The sequence below is a fragment of the Opisthorchis viverrini genome, assembly GCF_000715545.1.
Source record: "Opisthorchis viverrini unplaced genomic scaffold opera_v5_527, whole genome shotgun sequence".
Taxonomy (NCBI): Eukaryota; Metazoa; Platyhelminthes; class Trematoda; order Opisthorchiida; family Opisthorchiidae; genus Opisthorchis; species Opisthorchis viverrini.
In genome coordinates this window covers 51,574-73,056 of record NW_008752188.1, presented here as the reverse complement: position 1 = coordinate 73,056, position 21,483 = coordinate 51,574, and the positions used below count along the sequence as shown (strand labels likewise).

Sequence of the window (21,483 nt, the reverse complement as noted above, 5' to 3'; positions counted from 1 at the left end):
TCTCCGTGGTTGTGAAGCCTGGCCGCTGTGCGTTAAGACAAGAGAACAGGGGAACGTCGAAATATGTTTGCTGAACTGCGACCATTGGCTTCGCCTACAAAGATGCTGCTTACCCAGTTGACGAGTTGATTAGGCTGACACCGGATGAGCCTAGAGGAAGTACGATCGTCCACTAGCGTAACAATCAATAGTCGCCCGAAGTAACCCTGCTTCAGATATACGAAAAGAACAACCATCAAACGTCCCATTCTCTATTTATATGGTACCAAAATGTCTGTGTAGGACCTGGCAAAAATGGAGGGAAACTACCGTGTGAGATAGAAAATAGACAGCTCCGTAAAATGGGAAACAGTGATCGAAATAACAACAAAAACGGATACAATGACAAGTGTGACGCCACAGAACCATGATTGTTTCGGCGGCTGTTCGATCACTTTATTCACCGGGACGTCTTGGATAATCTCAACCGGGATCTGATGGGAAGTGGGATTCGGAAAGAAAACACAAGTGCAGCCGCTTCTCAATAACCTGAATGATGGAGGAAGGGAGCGACCAAACGCCACGTGCGGTTACACGTAGGGGGGTGGGGTCAATGAAGGTATGTACAAAATAGTCCCAGGTACCACAAAATATGACACACGAAATGATAGAATGAGGTGGATCTTTGAATATCAATCTGAAGACAACAAGGCCATTCAGGTGCAAGGAAAGGGAAAAAATCGTTGCGGATAGTAATGGGGCGAGGAATGTGTACGAATTTATATGAGGAATTACATACGGAAAGATTACAGTTAAGGCAAAAAACAATGAAAACGAAGATGTATCCTCGCCTGTGCACATACAAACACGCGCACCTAACAAAATACACCCTCGATTAAACAAAGACGTTCATGGCGGGATGAGGGACAAACTATAAACAAAGAGTACAAAAGCTCAAGACAAACGTTGTCTTGGATATTATGATTACACACCAAGGAAAATTGGGAATAGACCATTCAAAACACTATGTGCAAAAAGGTATGAAAATAAGTTGAGAAGAGGAAACGTGTGGGGATCGATATCAGCGATTAGGATCAGTTCAAACTTCATACAGAGAGGACAATCCTGTACGCCGAAGACAAACCTGACTTTGAGCTGTCAAGGCAAGTTTGATTGCAGATGAATTCAAACGCTGGGCGCGTAACAGCTCCACAATGGATATCATTTTTGTCGAGTGGAGTGTCAAATGGACAAGTAGTTCGTCCATGGTCTTTGCAACCGAACGGGAGGTCTTCGACGAGTGATGGGGCGACGATTCTGAGTCTGTCTCTGATTTCATAATGGAACTGAGTAGCATTTCATCCGAACCCGTGGTCGCCTCATGGAGCAGCGGGTCCAGTTTGAATTCACGCTCAAATCCTGTCATCGTATCCAGTAGATTGGAAGGGACTTCGTGTACTAAAAAATCGGGATCATCAAGATCTTCAAAGTCATTCAGTAACCGCGTATCGTCCGAAGCCTTTTCCAGATGCGACGGGGATTTGTCAAGTTTATCTCGTTGGGGCTTGATATCTGTGGCGCTGATAAGTGGTAACGGATCCTTGTCCGTTGGTTTTTGGTCGCTCCCGATGGAAACGGGGCCTTGGATTGTTGAATCACAAACACCTCCCGAATTCGGGGGAGTCGGAAACAAACTGACGTTTGTTTGCAAAGACTGTTTCGATTCCAGTGAAGCTAGCAGGCGCGTGAGAGCCTCCTCTGGGGCCACATCAGCTGGGAGGAATGGTAGGTGTGGCTCCACTCCCCACAGAAAAGCCGGATTTAATAGGCGCTGGTCGCAGACTTCAACCAAACTGGTCAGAAAGTCATCGTGATTTGGAAAATCGATAAGCGGCGGAGGGGAAGGTGAACCATCCTGTTCCTCAATATCTGTAGCAAGGTCTGCTTTTTGTTGATCGGGTTCTTGATAGATGCGAGCAAGGACTTCGGCAACCTCGGCACTGGGTAAATGCTTCATGTCTGTGACCCCGGTTTGGACTATATCATTGGATTCAGCCACTTCTGTCGATGGTACTGAGCTGCCGTTAACAGTCACAAGCTGTGAGTTGACGGAAGGCGCCACTTTTGACTTTTGTCGTCCTAAATAAGCGAAATGCATAAAAATAAAAAAAACGAAGTTATAAACGGCGAGATCAACTATTATCAAGACCTGATCGACCAATTGATCACAGCACAATGTCGTTTGAATTGTGTACCTTAACACTAGCTTAAACGTGTTCCCCTTGAAGGCTTGTCACCGCACAAAATGAACCAACAGATTGTGTGGTCTAAAAATGATTGTTCGGCTAGATTATAGACCTTAGAAAACCGGGTACTCCTTGGCTATCCCTTGAAGGCAACCTGGCCAAAAAATAAAAGACACATTGGCAATCTAAACCGGTGGGAAGTAACCTAAAACTTTCGGCGCTTGGTCAAAGCACATTCGAGGAAGCATTCTGGCTGGTTTGTAGATCCAAACCGAATCTACCCAAATCGATATGTTTGGAACATTGCACCCCCCCCCTTATCCGCCTCACTAGAACTGACAGAAGATATACGCTGCAATCAATAAACATTTCTATTAGTCTCTTTACTCATGCAAGTTATTCGAATAAAAAGTGGATAATGTTGAATAGATACTGGCTAGTTGATTTCTGCAGGTCACCTGATCAATGCCTGAGCAATCGGATTGTTGGTTATAATTGTTCTTGTGTACAATATTAGTTCACACCTGTGGCAGAAGCAGCTGTCATCAAACTGTTTGATCCGAACCTCCACCGGCAAAAGTGCATTTTTCGCACAAGTGAGCTCCAGTTAGCATCAAGGGGGCGAGATGGCCCAAGTGGTTAGAGCGCGAGTTTACTGACCTGAAGAAGGTCCGTGGTTCGAATCCGACCTCCGCCACTCGACTTCCCCGGTCTAAGTTTGGGTAACCTGGCAGTATCCCAGCCCTCGTGCTTCCTTCGGGTGGCATGGCAGCTAGGCGCCGGAAGGGTGCTACAGCTGAACGCTTTTTCTTTTCTTTTTTTAGTTATCATCAACCCCGGCATATCTACACATCCCATGGCCATCGACGATTCCTGTCTTGTCCAAGGGTCATCATCTGGTTGGTGACTCTAATCTAGGTGTTTAATTTTATCAGCTGATAGCGCTGGTCCAGAGGTGCTTTACTGCCAATTTATTTGCATGTTTAGACTCCCGTAATTGTGTGGCTAAGCGAAGTTCCATACTTAAACAGTTCATCTTCCCGTGCCTTCACGTGCCTTAAACGAACAGTGTACTGCATGACGAATTTCACCTCCAACGAGGGAGGGACGTGACAAACTGGCAAGGAACAAAGGGTTGGTGGTTGTTTCAACCAAATGGGTTTCGGTGATCTTCGAGGAAAGTCAATAGAATATCGGGACAGTAATGTTTCATGGCTTCACCCATGTGAGTCGGGAAACCGGTACCAATAGGAAGCAGAGAGTATTTGCTACGACCACGTAACTAGTGATAAATTGTGTTGTGAAACGTTCCGAAAGCAGACGTTTCGCAATATAAGTGGTTTTTGTGGAGCATCGGTTGATATTGCCACATTCTCTATACTGTTGTGGTTGTTTAGTTGAATGAACCATGAATACGCATTTTTCAAGCCGACACACTGACAACAAGACTGTGATGAGTCTCTGGCTTGAATACTAAAAGTGACAAACTATTGTGCTGCGTACAGCAACCGTGCAACCGGTCGGACGTACGGTGTAACCCTAATGGAGACGAAAATAGGACCGAGACGTGAGCTGTACTGAATCTATGCCAAATGGCGGGGAACATCCCGCAGTCTACTTGCTCCAAAACAGTGGAAGGATCAACAGTCTTTTCTGTTTTGACTATCTACGGAGAGAATTCGAAAGAATGTGTTTTCCGAGGGAAGAAGAGAATGTGGTTTTCAGATATGCTCGCGGGCCAGGAAGTAAGCAAACTGAGCAAACCGTTGTGTCGAAAATTTAATGAACAGCAGGACAGTCACCAATTTACACCTAACAGGAGTCATCGTTGGTATTCGAGTGAACACAACAACATCTAATGACTTTACTTACGCAAAGTATTGGGAATTCGGTTAACCGACGGGACCCTGTCGATTTTATCATGCGGTAGCGAGGAGTGTAACGGGGACATGCTGTTGGTAGGACGGTCCATCGGGGGTGAGGAAGTCAGAACTGTCAACGCCTGGCTGGCGACGGAGAAGCTGGGTGATGGAGCCGAAACGACAGCTGAGGAGATGGGATTGTGGGCACCTTCACCCGGATAGGCGTTACGTGTTCGACGACTTGACCGTTTACTGGTTATCGAAGGGCTACATACCGATGTATCATCAGACCTTTTGGACATGGGAGAGTGGGGCAGATCCTCATTCTTTGCATTTCTGTTGTCTTCGACTGACAGCACCAGCAGCCGTCGTGCACGCCTGGAAAATCGTGCCAAATTGACCATCAGCTTGTCCACCCAACCGACATGTAACACGGGGACAGGAGATCCTTCCTCCCAAAGACATAGGTGATCGTAGAATGCCAGCAAGTAAGCCAGACATTGTGGATCGTCTGTGCGGGCAGAAAGAGGAACCATCACTCGTAAGACCCTGCATCCTCCACAAACCTACGAGATCGCGGATTTCACCGTTTTCGTTTAAAGACAAAATCACGGAAAATGATGCACACCAGTGTACACGTATTAGTGGTTTACAATGGCACCGACGGCGGATCACTAGTTGGTTAAGCGAGACGATAGTATTTGGAGTTCATCCCTGAGTTTCATTAGCTCATACCATGTTTCCTTGAATGATTTTCAAGACATGGCGAACGCCCCGCTAGTTCAAAATGAGTAAGTTGTGACCATAAGGTAATGACTGTTCACACCGTATGATCTGGATTGGCTGGCTTTCCGATTCACTCTTTCGCGGATGAACGCCCTAGTGATATGTGAGATATCAGTCAACCCCGGCTCATTTGAATCGAATTTGAGCGTTCAAAGAGCCCCATGTCAATCGGCTCCTCAACGGCAGCCCGTAACCGAATGGCAGTGTTCGAAAAAAATCGTCCAGCTGTAGAACCCTTTCGGTGCCTAGCTGCCATGCCACCCTAAGGTTGCACGAGGGCTGGGATACTGCTAGGTTGCCCAAGCCTAGACAGGGGAAGTCGAGAGGCAGAGGTCAGGTTCGAACCACGGACCTTCTGATCAGTAAATTCGCGCTCTTACCACTTGGGCCATCTCGCCCGCGCTCGTGGGCCTTTCAGCACAAGTGAGTAGGATGCAAAAGCGGACTGACAAAGGGTACACTGGAATTCTTGTAAATTTGACTAAGCCTGTTTCAGCTAACGTAATACAGTTCTCGATTTGCCGATACAATCCTACTGCGAATTACTGTATCTGGAGTTTTGCAATAGGAAAATAAGCTTCTGACGACATAGATGATTAAACTGATTTACTGGAACTCAGTACTACTAAGGAGGTAATTCGTGAACCGAGTCGTTTTTTAGTTATAACCTGAAAAATACTCAGTTTGAAGTTAACAGAGGCTCGTTACCACGGGACTGACCAATTGGACTGTCGAATTCCCATCCTGAACACTACTCTGATGGCAGCTTTATGGGATAACCGGATCTAACAGCTACTTTTATGAAACTCTAGCAACGATTTTATCAGGTGACGTCTTATGATGCTGGGTGGTCTTCTCATTGAAGTTCTTGACCGCGTGGTCCTCAGTGAAGGGGCTTACACAACGCATAGTTACCGAAGAGAAAATTGTAACAACTGCGACAACTTACAAGGAAGGCTACCTCCAGTTAACAACACCCTGTAAATATATCAGTAGTATAGCACACATGAGATCACCATGGTCCAACTTGGAACAGAATTCAGTTCGCTCTATCAGGTTTCATAGGCAATCCCTGACAGCACAGTGTGGAGACTTCTGTGAGTGCGAGTGCAACTCACGACCGAATGAAGCCTGATACCGGTGTCCTATTCAATGAGCGGTCGTTGCCAAACGAAAACTATGGCTTGTCGAGGCTGTTACCTATGAGTATCATGTTTCTAATCTGATCAAAATGGTTACAGCCGGACAAAGAGGATTCATACATGTTTGCATATCAACAGCTCAGTGTTCCGAATTTTTAGGTTCACAGGTAAACCAATGGCGAAGAATCGGGACTGGGGATGATTGTTCTCTGCCGTAAAAGTAGCGTACGGCATGTTGAAGAAATGCGACAAGTTAGATGATAGGGTCACCGAAAAAAAGGGTGCTCTAAGCACTTATCAATGAAGCTAAAGGAGACAGGAACAACGAGTGAACAATACTCACCCAAAATATTTGCCGGTTGATATAGACACCCATCTGGGTCAGCCTCGACCAGGCCTTCAGAACAGGATCGCGAAGCTTCCGCAGCACTTCGGAACATGTGAGGCATCAGTTGGGTGGCAATTTCTAAAAGTTCGCGATATATTTCCAAGTCTTCAGAACTGTGGTTATACCTGTGGGTTTTTTGGTGAAAAAAAAAACAGCCAAATGATCTGGGGACCAGGGTGCTTTAAAACAAGGGACAGAGAAAGCCTCCTGTGTTGAAACCACTAAAAAAGACAAAGGCAACAACAATAGTTGCAAGTTAATCTTGAATAATTTCACCCTTCCCACCTAACCCAAACCCGACAAACCCCGTCCCACAGATACATCAGCCAGTTTGAATTCGATGTGTGGAAAGGTAATCCAACCTGAGTAACCTGTTTCGCTGAGCAGCACAATTCGTACAGCTGCGTTCTGTGAATGAAGCAAGTGGCTTGTAGAACACATACCCACCCCACAGGGCCGTCACGAGCACTAGTCATTGCATCCATCGCAGGAAGCCAGAGGCATGCAAAATTACCCGGGAATGGAATAGAAAGACGAACCATTGTGGTTTTTACGCCCTTTGTTCGACCCATTTGGCTGAATCCACAGCAAAAGTTACACAGTGACTATCATCATTACTATCGTTCACAGCATAACATCAGTGTTCAACACCGAAGTTTCGAAGCCAGAACAGTTGACCCAGAATTCTTCAGGTGTCATCAAGATAACGGAAAAAAGTGGCCCTAGTTCGCGAGTTACACGCTGGCTAGGCCATGCGTGTGTGTGCACTGCTATGCAGCAACACAAGGAGCTCAGACAGATGTCTCAAAGCATCAACCTGCCCTTTCCGAACAACAGAAATCACACAGCGCAAGCATTAATATCTTCACTATTAAGGCTTAAGGTCAGCAATTAGGCTTCCACTGAGCTTTCCGCATGTTAGTACATTATGAGAACCAAGCCTCACTGACCTGAGAACAATGAAACCACAGGCGTTGGCCAAAAAAAAACCAAGACACGTTGCGGTTTTACACGTTTTGTGTCGGAAGAGAATGTACGAGAAGAATTTATTCCGGAAACTTGTTTAGTCTGTATTGTTCAAATTGATCGGGGGGGGGGGGCCCATGTCATGTTTTAAACTTTCAAGAAAACCGCATTTTAAGTGTCACCACCGGTGGAAACTATTGAATTGGTTACAATAATCGAGTTTACAACGACCTTTAATTCTCAGGTACGGTGCAGCCACACAAAACGATACCATAGGTCCATGTATGAACAAATACAGGCGTCCCGTTCTCAGACGTTCACTTGTATTACGCCGTCGTGAAGAGACTAAAGTGAGTTGTATTATACTCGCATCTGTAAGTAGTGTATTTTTTAGGGACACCTGAACACCCTACACACCAAACAGCTGCTCTCTTGGATGGATGCTGACCAACAGCTGATCGTATTTCATAAACTGTCCACTGAGAGAGAAATTATTTGAGAGCATAAATGAACTAATCTTATTTGGAGAAAACGGGAGAGGATCGGACGACCAGTCGACATTTTTGATGAGTTCAAAGGCCCGAAAAAATGAATGTGAACAAAAGAACAAAAGCACAGAGCTATTGCAAAAGGTATAACCCTATTTCCAGCAGGAACTATATGAAAAGTTCCAAACTGCTTCCGATCGGGTTGAGTCCGTCTGGCAGGAACCCACGACTGTAGGATGGTGTAAATCGGTGATAATGACAAAAGCGGTTTATCGGTCATTGTCGACCAGTAAAACTAAGTCAGTAGCGAACGGCCTCGCCAATGTGAGATTTCCCCAGAAATCAAACAGTGTAGTCTAGTTCTATGGATCGGTGGTTAAGGCGCAAATTTTTCGATCGGAAGTTGCGTGTTTGGAACCCAACCTCAGCGTTTCGACCTCTAATGTCTAGGCTTTGGCAACCTCGTGCTTCCTCCGGATGGCATGGCACCTAGGCACCGAAAGGGTGCTACAGCCGGGCAATTTTTTAAAAAGTTCCAGTTCATCTCAGGGGATTTGTCACTTCGAGGGTATTAGCGATGTGAAAACGGTTTGTCTCCAAGAGAGTTGCTTCCCCTTCAGGAGGTTCGAGTCGGGGAAAGTGAAACCGCCTTTTCGCGCTGAATCCTACGAAAGGTCTCCGAGGTGAGGAATGTGGTCTTCACACATGAAATAAACGTTGTCTGATAAGATTAAAACGAGACAGAGTATTCTAAGCCTCGTCGTTGTTCATAAAATGGTCGTGCAGCACAACGCTACCGGCCTACCCAAAGGTATCATGATTACGTTCTGGGATACACAAGCAAAGATTGGATTGAGCCTGCCTTCATGCCCATTGGTCAGAACGCCCCCCAAGCAAGACATCACACGGAATTTGGATGTTTAGGTTGTCCATGGACTGACGAGCTGATAAAACAACAACGATACAAGTGTAACTTAGGTTGACCAAAACACACATGGAATAACCACTCACTGTCCAATCACTTCTGCCGCCTTAGACCAGTAGTGTAACGCTCCTCGATGATCTCCATGCCGATACAAGCAACCAGCAAGACAAGTGTACGGGTAGACATGCTGATTGGCATAATGTCGATTTGTCACCGCCACCGCTTGGTTGTACAACTTCAAAGCTGTCGTAGCTGCCTCCAGGGACGTGGAAACCGCGTTCTCTGTTGGGGAGCTTGCTTGTCTATCCTCATCGACAGCGGTGCAGTGCTCATTGTCGCGCCTGTGGTTCTCAATTGGAATTCCATTGACCGAGTGTGAAAACGCTGATGGGAAAGCGTCCTCCAAATCCGCAAGGTTGGTTAACCCCAATGGGTACCGATTCAGACAACCGGCTTCGAAAAACAGCCACAGTAGGCGATGCTTCAAAGTGACTAGCTGAAAATAGATTATATAAAGTATTGCATGGAGGCGGTGTGCACGTGTGCTCGTGTAGTCAACGTTCTCTCACAACAGTGTATAGGTCAACTGCATACGCGATACTATGGGGGCGTGGTGACCCAAGTGGTTAGAGTGCGGATTTACTGACAGGAAGGTTCGTGGTTCGAACACGACCTCTGCCTCTCGACTTCCCCTATCTAGGCTTGGGTAACCTGGCAAGATCCCAGCCCTCGTGCAACCTTTGGGTGGCATGGCAGTTGGGCACCGAGAGGGTGCTAAAGCTGAACGATACGCGATACTATAATGCTCTCATGAAGAGCCAGCCTCTTCATCTTCTGGTGGTCAAATCTCTAGCAAGATGCTAACGATATTGGCGTCTGACCTTGAGATAACTCAGTGGTTAAGGCACATCCTTAATGGCCGGATGGTCCCTGGTTCGAACCCCATCTATGCATCTGTGCTCCCTTCGGACAGTATGACAGGTACGCACTGAAAGGGTGTTATGGCTGGGCAGTTATTATTATTCAATACTCCTATCATTGCATTGACGTCTGTCGCAGTTTATGAAGTTTCTCCAGGTTGCGCCGGTTTACCGAGGAGTACACTTTACACGGGGGCGAGATGGCCCAAGTGGTTAGAGCGCGAATTTACTGACCGGAAGGTCGTGGTTTGAATCCGACCTCCGCCACTCAACTTCCCCTGTCTAGGTTTGGGCAACCTGGCAGTATCCCAGCCCTCGTGCTTCCTTCGGGTGCAATGGCAGCTAGGCACCGGAAGGGTGCTACAGCTGGACCCTATTCTATTACTCATATCATACATTTTACACAGTACTAACCCGATGAATGTAAAGACAGTGAGCTACTCATTTACCGATTAGGAGTACCCAGTTGCACATCAGATTGAGAGATCTAACAGGTGGGTAAATTCACACAGACACTCGATAACGATGTGAACGGGCCATGAAAAACGCTTACGATAACACCCCTGAGGCACCAAAAAATAAACTTCATGGCCAAAAGGAAGTGTCCGATTCTTCCTGTCAGAAATAGTCCCCAGTAGAATAGGTGTATTCTGAAAGCAAAAACTAGTCAGTGGTTGCCATCCAGTGTGAGGGCATTCGTGATGCTGAGAAGCGCGACAAATACGAATAGCGAAAAAAAACTGCGTTCGGTTCCGTTTCAGGATAGAGATTACATTGAAGGTGAGCTGCGGAATCTCGAAATGTGGTCAACTACTTGGGATGGCTAATCTGCTGGTTGAGCTTTGCAAGTAACTTGCAAAAGTTTCGTCACCGTCCGAACAAATATTCTAGGCATGTGGTTGGGTGAGTTAGGGTTCCACTTTCCCTGCTTGTGTTTATGTAACATTTGAAGACAATTTTCAATCAATCAATCAATCGCTGTGGGGTTATGTGGTGTTCTTTAAAATCTATACGAACGAGGAGACTGCACCACTTCGCGCAGACCCTGTTCCAGGATGGCGACCAAACTGACAAATCCACTGCGAAGCCTGGAAGAGAACAAAACTCAAACCTTCACGCCGGTGTTTCTGGTATAACAGCCTCCAAGAATGGACCAAGTGCGCTTACACCAAAAAGTATGCAGCAGAAATAGTACAGAAGTTCAAGCGGCTCCTGAACGCGTCGCAGACTGGTGCTAAGCCAGTATTGAAGTATGGTTTATGCTATTGGCCAACCAAAGGTCACGTTAATGTCGAACAGATTTCGCTAGTCATTGGTTCGATCAATCATTTGCAATCTAGGTTTACTAGCTGTTGCAGCATTCAAATAGGTATGGACAACTGGTTTTAGTGTAGAAACTCTTCAAACAAAAACCTAATTAAAAATCATCTCTTTTGTTATCAGACCGTAGACGGTCACTCTCGACTGCGAGTAAGCATCTACAGTGCCAAAGTATGGGGTTTGGAGCTAGCTTGAGTCCCAATGAGAGCGAAACGACTATCCACCGCTTCGTTGAAGTCAACCAGGTGAAACTTCGTGAAAAGGACGATCCATCCTCTGAAACCAAAGAATAAAAGTGCAAGTGGTGTACAAATTTAGGGACAGGCGTTTGGGAAGAACCACCCCAACAGTGTCTACCTCTCTACAACGATCACCAGCGGGAGCCAGTGTCTTTTTACCCACAGATTTTTGCCTACTTGTGAGTAGCTTAGCGAATTTTCTGACGTTCTTCAGTCAAATCACCTTCGGTGGGCTGTTTCCATAAGGCGTTTTTTCCATTGCGGTCAGAATTCTATGCAACACTATAACGGATGAAAAAATTGTGCAGAACGTAGCAGGGGCATCTGATTTGGCAACACTTTTGGATTCCCGACTTTTCGCAACGAAATATTTCCGACGCGAAATACATCTGATTTACTAGCTCCAGCCAAGGAATGCTACACGTATCGACCGGTATTTAACATCCGGCAATTGGGAACGCATCATCGAACACTCTTTAGTTGAGCATTCAATACACAGACTGTGAACCCAACTCACACTGTCAAGCTGTCAGTCTACTTATATAACTTGTTCAACTGACGTCCTGTCTAATGGGTGGTATTAGTGCAATCTGGTTGACACCATAACAAACACACCATAACAAACACATGAAAAAGCACTTTTCTATCCCTTTTATCCATGACATTCGTTCCATAGATATCGCTCAACTTTCCGATCCAAATATACCAAAGGACAACAGTGGACAAGCGGTGTATGCAACCGGAAGGAAAGAAAACATTGCTTCATACAGTTGCCGAGAATACCATCCGAAGAAGTACAGTGCTCCTGACCGAACAAGGAGCAAATTACACGACTAAGTGTACAACAAATCGTCGAATCTCCAAGAACGCCGTACCGGTTCCCGTGGTGGAGTGAAGAGACTCAAGATGACTCTAACTGGTCAAAGAACTGGCCCATCAGAGGGCGATTTTTCTTGTCTGTGACCGTATTTCCAATAATCTAATTTGTCTGAAGTTCCGTTACCCGGGGCGACCCACCCCCAGACATCAAACGTCATCAAAAAGCTGGACTAAATGGATAAGAGGGAGGTGCCAAAACTTTGTGCGCAAAATTTGAGTATGAGCACTGCGCAAGAGTATCTGCGGGACAGCCTCCTTTCATTTTTCATTGAGCAACTCCCAACATACAAACAACAAACCAGCTCACGATGAGCAACTCAGTCGCGTGGGTGCACACTCAATACCAATAGGAGCTAAGTTAGGTATTCTCCAAAATTTAAAATTATACGCAAACGCGTCACGTAGACCGCAAACAGGGAGGCGTGAAAGTCTCGCAATACTGATTTCTATCGTAGCCATTGCCACTTAGCGCTACAGCCTGGTTTACCACGGACATGCGTAGCATATGCTCCAGATAGAGTGACGGATGAGTGTTATTACGAGGTATAAATAAAAAAAGATTGAGTTCACCTGCCAAAAAGCTGGAGGATTAGGCTCGAACAGACTGAGAAGGGTACGTAGAAACACAACTGAACAAAACATACCTGCATGGAAATTGCCGGAGATGAGGAAAGATGTCGGGCCAAGCCATCGGGGGTGACCAAGTCAGAGCAGGAATTGTTAAACATGGTTGACCGGTTCTCGGATGTAATGGGCGCCGAAGTAGGGGCCTGCGTCACCGCGGGTAGACATGCCCCAGGCTGCAGGGCAGCAACGGCGGCTGTGACAGCCAATATGCGTGGCCGACAAACCACCGGGAATCCGTTAACGTAGAGCCATGAGTGGATCAATGGTGGAGCACGAATCGGTGGAGGGTTGGTGGCTTCGTCCGATTCCTCATTTCGATCTTGCAAAGGTGAAGGTTTGGATTCTGAGGACTCAGGGACTGTTGGGGATGGGCGAGAACGTGTATCGGAATGCCCTGTTGACTCGTATATGGACGAACCAAGATGAGCATTGTGCATCCACGTGGCTACATCCGCGCTTTGCCGTGCATCAGGTGGGCCGAATTCTACCCAGCCGTGTTCTTCGGAGAGCGCTAGATCAACGTCTGAATATCCCAAGAGTTGACAAGCCGCAACGGTGGTGTAAGCCAATCCAAAACTGTCCAAAAGGCCCGCTATGCAAGCCAGTGTAGAACAGGAGAGAAAACACTGTGGGAATGCTCGTTTCACGTATATAGCAACAATTTACACTCAAATTACCTAGATAAGAACAAGGTTTACGGCAATCACCACTGAAATGTCCCCTATATAAAAACCATCCTCCATAAGCGCCGCTTCTGAACTCCTCAGAATTCCTCGTTTCAAAAGAGCTTGGTAAACAATCGGTAGTTTTTATTTGGGCAACGTTTCGTTTTTGACACAAAAGCTTCATCAGGCCAAGTGAGCAGGTCACCAAATTGGCCTCAGAATTCCGTACACAAAAATAGATGGTAGTCTACCGCACCCGTGAAAACCACCTAACCGTGTGATACGCATCTTGCCTAAGAGAGAACGGGACAGGACAAGATAGCTGCAAACAGCAGATTCATTAAGTCACTTCGTTTCTTCACAACAGCATGACCCATTGAGCAGGTAACGAGCTCATTGAGCTCGAGATAGCTCAGTGGTTGAGATGCAGACCCGTGATTCGAACCCCGCATCTCAACCGTTCTTATCTAGGCTTGGGCAACCTGGGAGTATCTCGGCCTTCGTGCTTCTTTCGGGTGGTATGGCACATACGCATCTGAGGCGTGTTACTTCTGAACGGTCATTTTATTTATTAGTTAGGTAGCAAGGGATATAAGGCACATTCTGAGAACAAGGGCTAGCCAGCCAGATATTGTGATCCCTTTTCACATCACTGCTGTTGCATACTATAACGTACGGTCTGATAAAATCTTCCACCTAATGAGTATCACGCTGACAGAACCTACAGGAAAATCAGGATTTTGTAGGGTGATGGACCATAAATGCAGAGTAACTCCGTGCCACATTACAACGAACGGCGTGTTGATTCGTGAAAAAGCACCAGGCCAAAGCGACACTACTAAGTGGAGCCAAATACGGAGCGTCAAAGGCGAATTTTCACCGCACTTAGCTATATTCGCTGGCAAACTCTTCGGCCAAAATCCACGATTTAACCGCTGAGAGCTACCACAAAGTGTGGAAAACAAAAGCCGTGCCTCACACACACACACATGGGCATATATGAACATTTCTGGGAATTCTCACTTGTCAAGAAGGAGTAGATACTCTGGGTGTGGGTAAGTTTTTCCTTGCCCTTTCCAGAGGACATGCTGCTTCGGAGAACCTCACAAACAGCACGGATCAGCCCTCTGGTGGCAAATCGGGACTGCCCAACCTGTTTGCTTTCGGGTTTTGTCTCCATGAATGGCTGGAGCTGAAAAAGGTAGCGAGAAAACACAGGAGGTTGAAAGGAAACATCACGAAGCCATGACGCCACAGGACTGGACTAAGCTAAACATAGTTCAACAGACTAGGGTGTCTCTCATATATCCTCCACGCTTTCTCCGACGCGCATTAGAAGAGGGATTTCTCACGAAACCCAAATAGACTCGGAGAATATCGGACTTATCACAGAACATGTCTCACGTCCTGGCGAAGTGAAGGGAATGATGACAGAGTGCTGCTAGGTGAGACAGTGGTCTCTTCAACCAAATAGCGGTCACATTCGACCAAAGCTCATCAGTTCATATGGTTAGAAAACGCCATGTGCATACAAAACAACCGGAAAGGTGGCCGTCAGTAACCCATGCGTTAGAACCTGAATGTGCAAAAGTTTCACAGAAAGTCACATTTGTCCCCTAAAGGAAATTTGGGGAGAGGAGTCAAACCTAAGGCCTCAAATCTTTTGGACGGGTGCAACGTCTGCTAGGCATCGGGTCTATCCTTTTACCGCAAACCCGAGTCGCCTCCTTCTGTGCCTAACTGACAAGGTGCAGAAAACTGCTACTGTCAACAGTGAGCTAAACGCTAGCATGTACTACTGGTGCATTGTTGTCAACCATGGTTTATGATAACCAGAAGAATGGCCACCCCGTAGCACACTGGGTTTGGAGAAGTTCGGTGCGAGTGGGTGATACTACTTCTATTCTTGTCTCTTCCCCACAAATTGTCACTACGTAACTGAGGGGCAGTCCTAGTGATAGTGGAGATTCTAATTAATGCACAGAGTGCTAGAAACCTGAATCAAACAGCAAGAACTCACTTTGGGTGAAGTTGTGATCAGAGCGTAGAAATCTTGGTACCACTTCTCTGCCTCTTCAAAAGTCAGGCATGGGAAGCGGGCGTTCGCGACAGCTGTAGAATCGGAGAAACGACGCTTTTTGCCACTGGTCACCAATGAGGGAGCCACAGAATCTGTGACCACATGTAAAGGTTCATGAATTGTGAATGGTGTTGGTGTGTCAGCCGTGGCGAGTAGGGATTGCGATGAAACCCGTCGACGTGGAGTAACACGAGACTTTCTATGCGATGTTTGAGATGATCTTCGAGATCTATGAACTGTTAATGAATCATTTGTTTGTCCTGCGTTAGAATCATTATCACAAGCCGACACAACAGAAGCGGAAATAGATGACGAGGACGACAGAGAGCCTGCATCCTCTGGGAGAGATAGGTTAGGCGAGTTGGACACGGTCAAAGAACTCGGGTCTGGTGCTTCGAAATTGTGAACGGACAAAGGCGATGGTGGAATTTTAGTTACAGTGTTGGAAGAGGTTCGTAGACGAGCGGACCTGGAGTTGGATACATTCAGGGTAGTGGGTGGTCTCGATTTGGGGATTTGATTACCCTCCTCAGGAGCTGTAACAGTTAAATGGTTCTCTATAAATCCTAGAACAATTGATACGAAAGCCAGATCCGGCTCAATTACGCAAGGTATGAGGTACGTGTCCTGTAATGTGCTTGTCGAACGAACACGAGAGTCTGCACCGGATATTTCTGTCGTAAGAGAACTGCTCAGTTTTCCCGTATCACCCGTGTCCAGTTCCAGAGGCAACTGGAAACCAGAACTCGTCAGGATCTCGCGCATCAGATCTACTACACTGTTGACCGAGGACAAGGGGAAATGCCGACGCCATGTTCGAATAGAACCAGTGGACTGCCCACCACGAAGAGTCATCGTGGTGAAAAAATAGAATCCGTAATTTGGGCTGGAAGTGAGAACGAGGATCAGATCAGAGGTTACAAATAACATACTGGCACAATTAATAGTTAGCATATATATATATATATATATATATACTGCGGTTGAATTGTGAGTTACTATTATATTGAGCATATATATATATATATATATATATAATAGGTAGTAGACAGTCCTTGCTACTGCTCGGGTGGATGCGACCGCCCAACCTTACAGTTGCTTAATGTACAGTACAACCTCCTACCAGATCGTGCGTTTATATTCTGCTATCTCAAACTTACTTTTTTATTTGTTATATCAAATTGTATTGCATGTTGTCAGTTGAACTTACCGGTAGATGCATTCCATGTGTGCACGTTGAAAAGTATTTGGGAGTCCGGTGTGATTTGCCATGGGAAGCTCCTAGCTCGGACTGCCGGGTTGTCGCTTTGATTTTCTATCCGTCTTGCTTCAGCTAAAAGCGACATCAGGTAACTCCTGCGTGATCAACGATGTGAGTTAGCTGGATCACATCCAAGCGGATGTTGCACTTCCGAGACAACCCCAAGAAATTGAGGTCGGTCGGTGGGGTTCAGACCGGAGGCATACAAGCGCACACAGGCCCTCAACACAGTATTCACCCAACTACACCATCAGGCCATTTCCAGCATGAACCGCCTACCACGTCCCTTGTGAGAACACAAGTTTTCCGTAAGTGTAATAATTTAAACCGATGCAATTTGCCCTCCTGTTCATTTAAGGTGCTGTTCATGAAAAAAAATCGATCAGCTGTAGCCTCTTTCGGTGCCCAACAGCCATGCCACCAGAAGGAGCACGAGGGGGAACACAAGTTTTCCGTAAGTGTAATAATTTAAACCGATGCAATTTGCCCTCCTGTTCATTTAAGGTGCTGTTCATGAAAAAAAATCGATCAGCTGTAGCCTCTTTCGGTGCCCAACAGCCATGCCACCAGAAGGAAGCACGAGGGCTCGAATACCGCCAGGTTGCCCAAGCCTAGACAGGGGAAGTCGAGAGGCAGTCGGGTTCGAACCACGTACCTTCCGGTCAGTAAATTCGCGCTCAAGCCACTGAGCAACCTCGCCATGCCAGACAACTAGTCGGCTACGGAGCACCCACTTCCTAGAATCTGCTCAATTTGTAGCCAACAATTAACGTAACTTATGGCACTGAGCGTTTAGACGTGAGTGCCAGTCTAACGTTGGGGGCGGTCAAGCTTTCGCTCTTGTTCAGGTCCTGCGAAAGCTGGTATATAAGCGTTATGGAAGGATATCGAGGGGATTGAGAAACGCATTTACGCACGGTTAATTCGAGCACTGCAAGGTCGAAGATAGTGTTGATTAGTTTCTCAACCAGTTGTTACTCTTCGATTTCGCCCAACCCTGTGAAACCTGAAGCACGACGCTAAGTAGTATATGGCTTGTAACACCGAAAAAAACATCGTCGGTCAGCTTCACTTTCCTCCAAGTGTGTTACGAGTATGTGTGAGTTTTTCAGAAGGCTTGCCAATCGATTTCCGGGCCCATTCACTTTGCAACTTGACACAGGAACCCGAACCTGGTTGCGGATAAACTAGGGTATTGATAGCATTTATTGTCACAAACCTCTCTTGGCAAATGCGATCAACTGTCACTGTAACAGGGTTGGGTCACAGTTGACGAGCTGCGGTTTGAAATCGAGCATCTTTATAACATCAGCGATTGCACTTAGTACATTTATGGATTTTAGACCGCGGTTGTAAGCAAGGTGCCACTCATCATGATGATGTCGACTTTTCAAAAAGTAACCCGCTCACGAATGAACTCGCCATCAAACCTCCATGGAGCTGTGAAACTGGGTGCGTACACGCAACTGTTGGAGGCGATAGATGGCTGAACGCTTATGGCCAGGGTAAGACAACGCTTACGTCTCAGTCTAATCCTCTCACGTCAGCATTTTCAGGTGGAACAACCATCGCCAACAACACACGTAATCCATCGAACGCAAAACAATTTACTGCGCTTCGGTAACAGTTCGAAAACCCCAACGCCTTGTGAAAGGGCCACTGGCAATGGGCATTCAGTAGGTAGTGGAATTCTGTCAGCTGCTCGGCCAACCGGGGCTAGCCATGATGCTGAGCCGACAGCTGCCAGATTTTAGTGAGTTGCACATACTGAATGTTCCGTAAGCGTAAAGACGGCTTGGATGTAGGATTCCACTGACTATGTGGTGTTTCAAGTTGACAGGGCGTTGAGACTTGGCTTCGCAACGTCAACTCTGCGTCGGGCACTGGGTGCTAACATCTGCATAATAGGATGGCCAGAGAAAAGGGAGCTATAGTGGGGTACATAAAATACTCCTCTGTCACTAAATCGAACCTGAGATGTTCGCATCTCCGAGACACCTGTACATGGAGTACTCGGGATCGAGCAGTCTGAGGAGTGCAACTGGAAAGGCTCGGAATTTGTTCCAGCTGATGCACACACCGCATCCTGGAGATCATTTTTTTCACACGTACATGAATGACAGGTTAGTTCGGCAATCAAAGTTGATGGAAATTTAATGTACGAGAAGCTCTCGGAGCAAATAATCATCATCAAAGACAACTACATTAGTGTTGGCACCATATATATATATATATATATATGTATATAATTGTATTAAAAGCCCTACAGAGAAGAGAAGAGAAAAAGAGTGGGTGAGGGAGGGGACGTAGTGCAGCATTCTGAGGTGCATACACCTGCAACCGTTCAATAAAACAACCTGGAAAGAAAGTGACAGCACGAATGCCACTGACATCGATTAGCCTCCATTTCTTGCAACGTCTCCAGCCAAACACAGACGGGGTCACGGTGACCACACCCTGGAAGGCGTACAACACCAACAACACCCAAACTCTTCGTGATCCCTTTCACGCCTTTCTGCCAAGTCATGCGCTGTCCACCTCGTGGTTTGCGCCATCCTGAAGGAGGCACGGAGAACAACACTCATCTCGGTGGACGGTATTTCGGCATGCGTAGCACAAGACCTAGCCACCATAGTCAATGATGCTGGATGTTTACCTGGATTGAAGTATCTGAAGCACAACCGAATACCCATTTCTAATCACTTCGTCACTAACACGCTGACGCCATCCAAAACCAGCCACACTTCTGAGACATTGGTGGTCAAAAACCTGAAGACGCGTCACACCATCTGTCCTCAGAGGCCATGTCTCGCATCCATACAACAACATAGCTCTTACTGTAGCCTGGTACACACGACCCTCAAGACCTAGTCAGATGCCTTTCTGACGCCACAAGTGACGCAAATTAGCAAACATGATTCGAGCCTTTGAGATTCTTGCACTGACTTCATCAGACACACTTCCGTAGAGCTAATACAACTACCGAGGCATGTAAAGTTCTCCACAATCTCCAGTGATTCTCCTTGAATTGTAAGGGATGTGTTCGCAGATGGCAAGTTCTGAAGCATGACTTTGCACTTTGAAGGTGCAAGGCGCATACCAAGGGATGGTATGATGGTGACCAGTCTATTCAACAGGACTTGTGCTTAGCTTTGGTTTTCAAAAATGAGGGCGATGTCATCTGCGTACTCCAAATCAACAAGGCTCTCACCAGCGAAACGGCCAGTCCTAGAGCTGAGACCTGCGGAGAAAGTATTCAATTTTTGGCCGGGGGAGGATGGAAGACGGAAAACGTGGGTAAGAAGAGAGGCATCAGCAGTAGCATGTTTTCGATTACCCGCCATGCGGTATGCAGCAAGACGACCCGGCTGATGGCAACACGCGACAGCCGATGTGGAATGAGAGTATTGTTAGTTGTGAATGTCACTTTTGTACGAGGGCTGTGATACTGCCGGGGATCCCACATCTAGACAGGAGGACAATTAAGGGACACAACCGAAGCTTTTGGCTCAAAATTCGCGCTCTAACCACTTGAGCTATCTCGTCCCCAAAATAATCGTTCAGCTGTAGCGCCCTTTCGGTGCCTAGCTGCCATGCCACCCGAAGGAAGCACGAGGGCTGGCATACTATCAAGTTGCCCAAGCCTAGACAGGGGAAGTCGAGAGGCAGAGGTCGGGTTCGAACCACGGACCTTCCTGTCAGTAAATTCGCGCTCTAACCACTTGAGCTATCTTGCTCAAAAGCCTAATCGCAAGGCAGCGATGTTGGGCCGGAAATGCAAGTACATTAACATTTTTACGGAACACGTCGCCATACATTTTTCAGCCCCCAACATGGAGGGCCAGGAGACTGTGTTCGTCAGACCTCTACCTATGCACCAAAGTGGTATGAGAGACTCTGAGTGTCGAGCGGACATCCCCCAGTATAGCTCAATGGGTCGCCGAGGCATACAAACCGCCACACAGGGTAAGGTTCAGTCTCTTCGTGACGGTTTTGGAGTCAAATCTTTCAACAATTTGGTTGACCGCCCCGTGTTTCCTTGCACCTGTGCGGTAGTAATACGTATGAACGGGTATAATCAACCACCGTACGCGATACGAGGACGAGCATGCAAGCCCCCAACTACGTAAGCTCAACCACTCCTCGAGCAGAAGACCGAATCCTCGGAGGAGAGCCTTTATGACCTCAACCAAAAGCAATGTACAATGTTTATGTATGTACGTATTTATACGTGTGTATATTTGTATTTTGGACGACCTTCGAGAAGGATAAATGCATTAGCGCACACAAAGTGCGACTAGAGGTGTTTCGTAAAACCACCAGTGATAGGAGAAAAGAGTGTGAAAATTCAAACCACAAAATTAACTTGGAAATAAAAAACAAGTAAATCATTCTTAGCGATGGCAATATCCCGAACAAGTGCCGATAAGCGCAAAGAGCGTCATCGGTTGTCGAGTTTCTTGAGGGTCTAGCTCTTCATGTTAGGGATTTCATTATCCCAAAAAACTTTATCGGCTGAATTGCTGCCGACGTTATTTTCCAAAATTTGAGTTCCCACTTTTCACGTCATCTCCGCCATGTTGCCCATTTTTCCAAAACCGCAGTGCTTTTCTCCCACTGATCAGTTTGTGTATAATAACGTATTTATCCTTCTACACGGTCGTTCAATATATACTTATATATATATATATATATATATATATATATATA

General features: G+C 46.5%; 2 protein-coding genes across 2 annotated transcripts in view; one reads left to right on the top strand and one right to left on the bottom strand.

The window, feature by feature from the left end:
• Positions 1–241: 241 nt before the first annotated feature.
• The window catches only part of T265_11583 (hypothetical protein), a gene marked incomplete at both ends in the record, with an annotated part of 33,178 nt that continues 11,936 nt past the window's right edge, over positions 242–21,483 (bottom strand). The window contains 7 exons of the mRNA XM_009178272.1: positions 242–2,118; positions 4,098–4,598; positions 6,359–6,528; positions 8,869–9,278; positions 12,785–13,359; positions 14,456–14,624; positions 15,453–16,398. Of these exons, the coding sequence (XP_009176536.1) occupies positions 1,079–2,118; positions 4,098–4,598; positions 6,359–6,528; positions 8,869–9,278; positions 12,785–13,359; positions 14,456–14,624; positions 15,453–16,367 (3,780 nt within the window). The remainder of the gene's footprint in view (positions 2,119–4,097; positions 4,599–6,358; positions 6,529–8,868; positions 9,279–12,784; positions 13,360–14,455; positions 14,625–15,452; positions 16,399–21,483) is intronic.
• Positions 1,608–19,800, top strand: T265_15468 (hypothetical protein; the record flags this gene model as incomplete). Its single annotated transcript, XM_009178271.1, is given in 13 exon segments — positions 1,608–1,764; positions 2,833–2,947; positions 3,050–3,113; positions 5,029–5,114; positions 5,123–5,296; positions 9,436–9,553; positions 9,842–9,914; positions 9,989–10,134; positions 13,863–14,006; positions 17,278–17,373; positions 19,139–19,268; positions 19,297–19,407; positions 19,742–19,800. Coding segments are annotated over 13 exon segments (1,473 nt in total).